We start from the raw sequence: 5161 nt of genomic DNA, 5'->3' as shown, positions 1-5161 counted from the left end.
GTCTGGATAGCCCATCGGGTTGCCAACTGTGAGGTAGTGGGTTTGGGTATTGAGGGGTTGCCCCATGGTGCCGCCTCCTCGAGGTGAATGCAGAGGTCAAGAGTGTAACATTGTAAATCCCAAGGGTGGCCAAAATGAAAGCTAAAGCCTGTTTGTGTGTTTTGAGAGTTCAATCACTAGCTTTTCATAAAGATGCGATGAGCTTCTGTTTGACAAATGCAAGACTCGGGCTTTCGTTGAGGTCTCTCTTTCGTGGGCCCATTTTGGACCTCCGCCTCTTAACATAACTGGGAGACTGAAGGTACACGTCAGGCGTAACATCTTGAAGGGAGCTATGGCGATGCGGGCTCTACTGCACCCGACGTATTCTCTTCCTCTCCTGCCGTGTCCTAACAGGCTTGCAACGGCGGCATCGCCTGTTTACACACACCTCTTCTCTTACCAGCGCAGCTCCGTCGCTTCTCTCCGCTGCCAGTCTAGCACCACCACTTTGCAGGCTTCTACGTACGAGGTGAAGGAGCAAGGGAAGCCCGAGACACTCGAGTATCGTGTTTTCTTTTTCGACTCAGCTGGCAAGAAGGTGTGGTTTCCTCTTCTTCTTCTGCAATGTTTGGTTGTCAGCATTACATGAAAGCTGGTATACAGACCAGCTTAGTGGATATCATGTTCCTTGAATTGTATCTGTGTGGGTTGATCCTTGGGTGATTTCGTCGAGACATCAGCTTGTGGGCTTGATTGTGTATGACATAGCACGGGGAGGGTCTTGTCATCTTTGAAATGCTTCCTTGAGTCTTGCCATTGTTTTAGCTGCATTTTCTGAAGCCTTTCCAACAGTACAAGGCATGGCAGTCTCAATCTTTATTTGACACAAGCAGTCTGGGATGACAGGTATCGCCATGGCACGACATTCCCCTGCATGCCGGTGAAGGCTTGCTTAACTTTGTGGTCGAGATCCCTAAAGAAAGTAGTGCCAAAATGGAGGTCGCAACCGAAGAGCCTCATACTCCAATCAAGCAGGATACCAAGAAGGGGAAGCTGAGGTTTTACCCGTAAGTGTAGTTGTCATGATGTGGTCGAGTATGTATTGTTATTTGATGTTTCTTATCCTAGCAAACCGATTTACACAGTTCCTTGAAGTGGACACTTTGTACAGGTACAATATAAACTGGAACTATGGCCTGCTTCCTCAGACCTGGGAAGATCCCTCACATTCTAATGTGGAAGTTGAAGGTGCTTTTGGAGACAATGACCCTGGTATTGAAAATTTGTTTCTAGACGCCCTTACATAATCAGGGTTTGCTCCTTGATGTTGAGGTTTACATTCAAAATTGCAATTATGCAGCTTTCAATCTTTCTGTATCTTACGATATTTTTTGGATGTCTATGAAGTCGTTTTTTTCTCAAATGTTACGGGGAAAAATGCAATTTCTAACAGCTTGAATGCTTGAGATGTGCCCACTTTAATCCGCCAAGTTGTATGGACATTTTAAGGAGAACTGCACAAATATGTATCTATTTACTTCTTTCTGTGGTTCTCATGCATCTATGCTTGCTTGCCTTTGTTTTCCCTTTCTGTTCGCTGCCCCGGGAGGTGGCGAGGAGCGTTCATTATCATGTAGTTATACTCCAATGCCGACTATTGTGCACTACTGATGTGGGGAGATGTTGTATGTAGTCAGTACCATGCATGATGAACCTGATCGTAGTATTGCCTTGTGGATGACTATTATGAGTTTGTAACTTGTACCTTTTTCCAAACATGAAATTTTCTAAATGCTTGTCATGACTCATACAAAGAATATACATAAGAATTTACTGCATATTGTATCTTATTGTGTACGGCACCTACCAATTTTGTTGTCCCTATCTAGGTTTTTTGTATTAGAATGCATCCATGATGCCTAACTTCTTGACTTGTTTATGGTAGTGGATGTTGTTGAGATTGGTGAAAGAAGGGCAGAGATTGGAGAGGTTCTTAAGGTGAAGCCACTTGCCATTTTGGCTATGATTGATGAAGGGGAGCTAGATTGGAAAGTAATAGCTATTTCTGCCAATGATCCTAAAGCAACTCTGGTGAATGATGCTGATGATGTCGAAAAACATTTTCCGGTATTTATCTTGAGTGTTTTGTTCTTGCTCAAGTTCTACTTACAATCTGGCAGTGAGCTTGTGCGTACAGTGTAATTAGTCCTGCACACATATACTCTTCCTTTGTGTAAATTATTGGATTTTGATGCTACTCAGGGTACGTTAGAAGCTATTCGAAATTGGTTTAGAGATTATAAGATTCCTGATGGAAAGCCTGCTAACAAGTTCGGTTTAGGGAACAAAGCGGCGGGAAAGGTGAGTCCTTTGATCAGATTGTCTATGTCCCTTTTGGTATTTGTTCTTTTTTATATAGCAATGTTTATAATTGAGGCTTTAAATTAGTCAGGTCAGCATACTTTCCCAAATGTAGGATGATAACAAGCCTAAGTAAGAGATATATGAATTAAGCAACGTGTCTCTAAGTTTTTTTGCCTAATGCCTTTTAAATGCATTTTCAGGTAAATAATGGTCTGTTTTACTTTTTACAAGGTTAATAATAATTAAGGTGGTTTAGTTTTTCTTCTTTGTTCTTGGTGCCTTGGTGTTTAAGCCTCTCTTATAATTTGTAAGTTTAGATATTTCTTGACTTGATGAAGGGTGTGTGTGTGAGCGCGCTATATAATTAGATTACTTATCCACACACAGAAGAACACTTTTACATAACACGACTCCTGACTTCAAAACAATGAGTACAAAACTTTTTTTGTATTTCAAAAATTTTCGTCAAAGTAAGAATGGATGGTGCATTCTAGTTTCCTGTATATCAAGAACTTAAAATTATAAAAGTAGATGTTGATGGTCTTCATCTTCAATGTCTATCAATAGTTACCCTCAGTACGTTTAAGAAAGGATAGAATTCACACACATATCATTGTTTTATACATTTAAGAAAGGATAGAATACACACGTGTATCCATGTTAACAAAGCAATCAAGTGGTTAGTTTTGAATACGTTCAATGGGGGTCACTGAGCCTATTAGTTGATATGCATGTCAAACTAACTATACCATCTTAGGCTTTACAAATCTTTTCATGATTTGGAGTGTTAGTAGAAAACCTACTTTATTTACGATAAGCCATTAAGAGGCAGTGACTCCCTCCTGATGCATGTTGAGGTTTGGTATTCATTGCGATTCATCTTTTTGCTTTTTTGGCCATATAGACCCACAAAAATGTACTGTAATAGTAAAAAAGCTAGACATATTCGCCTGTCAAAACCCACAACAATCATTTTCTTGTCCAAGGAAGACAATTTTTTTTGTCCAAACCATTGGATTTAGAATGCTTTAAGTCAAATGATACACGTGTATGTATGACATTATGTTTGCATGTGCGCATGCCATTAGTGTGTGGCTGTTTACTAATGTTAAATATGTGTGTGTGTGTGTGTGAGAGAGAGAGAGAGAAAGAGAGAGAGTAATGAGAATGGGTGAGAAGGCACTTGGGAAATGGAATGTGTGTGTAATGTGAATCATCGTGGGAACGTGCTCGGAAATGGAGCCTCGTCTCAATAGTAGGGGTATGACATTGGTGGTGTTCTTTGTTCGACAAAATTGGAAAAGGTTAACGTTGGTTGTTTCCACAGGACTATGCATTGAAGGTTATCTCCGAAACGAACAAATTTTGGTCAAGCTTGGTAATGAGGTCAGCAGCAGCTGGTGACCTCTCTTTAGTGTGAAGTTGTTAATGATGATAGCTTGGTGTTAGTAAGAGTGAGTTTTGCGAAGAAGCATGCATTGGTGTATCCCATTTATTAAGGTGGGGTAGTCCCAATGTTGGGGGCATGCATACTGATTTTTTTGGTCCCTTTCTCTTGGGAAGGGAAGCGGCCCACACTAGTCAACAAATAGAATCCGAATCAAGAGTTGATATTCTTTGACAAATGCAATGATCACAAGTGCTATTGAAATTTATATGCCCGTGACAAATGTAGTTTGATGTTGTATAATTCTTCTATTATCAAGGTGACACATTCCGAGATTTTCGTAGTCTTGTGTCTAGTTGGCTGGTGAGCAAATCTAGCTTACATCTGAAAAAGTTGTTATGATCACCATGTGAAAGTGGTTTTTATGGATAAGGATTTACGGGAAAGACCCTTTCATTGTCATGATATTGGACAGTGTGGAGCGATATTAGTCTGTCTGTCTGTTCATCATAGTAAGAGGATGATCTGCTATAGAGGCCATAAAAAGGTCCATATAATGCTGCTGCGGATGCTCTTAGTAGAATGTTGGATGGCATACCATGTATAGAGTATACATGGTATGCCATCGGGCATACATCCATCATATTGTGAGGATGTAAGGAGCCGCAATCAGTAAGTGACAATTTTGTGCAAACTGGATATTTAAGGTATGCTGCTCTTTAAGGGGTGGGATAAAATGTCTACTGAATATATGGAGAGAAGGTTACATGGAGTCATTTGGGATTCTTATGGGGTGACCATATGACGCCCATTTCTGCATCAGCTCATGTTAATTCAAGAGTGGGGTAGCGGTTACCTTAGTCCGCATGATGACAATGCATGGGTAGAACCATCCTCTGCATTCACGACAGTCGATATACGTGATAAGATAATTGATATAGTATAATTGATGGTGTCTGAAAAGTTGAGAGAAAGACCTTTGAAGGTGGTAATTTGGCTATTTCTATGGATTAAATTGAGTGGTTGCATGTTTTAGTGAGTTATCAACAGTTGTGTGTGAAAAAGGCAATGACAGTTATCTTGCGTGAACTTGAAGTTGTGTGAAGGCACAACTCAACACTGCGAATCAAAGGATGTTACTTAATCCCTTGCCTAAGGGGAGTATAGTTCACTTGAACAACAGTTATCACAACGTTTTCATGTGATCATGAAGGAACTTCTCAAGCCATAAATTGAAACATATGAGAAGCGTACACATACGGATATGGGAGTTCGTCGCAAGCATGTTTCAGAGAGAATCCAAAATATATATGGCCCTAAAGTCTAGCATGAAAGGAGCCCCTTTAGATGCAGGTTCTAGACTTCACAAGTGAATCCAAAATATATATGGCCTAAAAACTAGTATGAAAGGAGCCCCTTTAGATGCAT

General features: G+C 40.4%; 1 protein-coding gene across 1 annotated transcript; it reads left to right on the top strand.

The window, feature by feature from the left end:
• Positions 1 to 239: 239 nt before the first annotated feature.
• Positions 240 to 4068, top strand: LOC147418574 (soluble inorganic pyrophosphatase 6, chloroplastic-like). Its single transcript, XM_086507159.1, has 6 exons — positions 240 to 580; positions 889 to 1049; positions 1154 to 1254; positions 1928 to 2109; positions 2245 to 2343; positions 3674 to 4068. The coding sequence occupies exons 1-6, from the start codon at positions 335 to 337 to the stop codon at positions 3764 to 3766; spliced, it is 882 nt and encodes a 293-aa protein (XP_086363285.1). The 5' UTR covers positions 240 to 334; the 3' UTR covers positions 3767 to 4068.
• Positions 4069 to 5161: the final 1093 nt, after the last annotated feature.

This window comes from Adiantum capillus-veneris, chromosome 30, assembly GCF_014529385.1.
Source record: "Adiantum capillus-veneris isolate H3 chromosome 30, ASM1452938v2, whole genome shotgun sequence".
In the NCBI taxonomy this organism is placed as follows: Eukaryota; Viridiplantae; Streptophyta; class Polypodiopsida; order Polypodiales; family Pteridaceae; genus Adiantum; species Adiantum capillus-veneris.
Note: the sequence above shows the minus strand (reverse complement) of the source record. Positions and strands in the feature narration are given on the sequence as shown.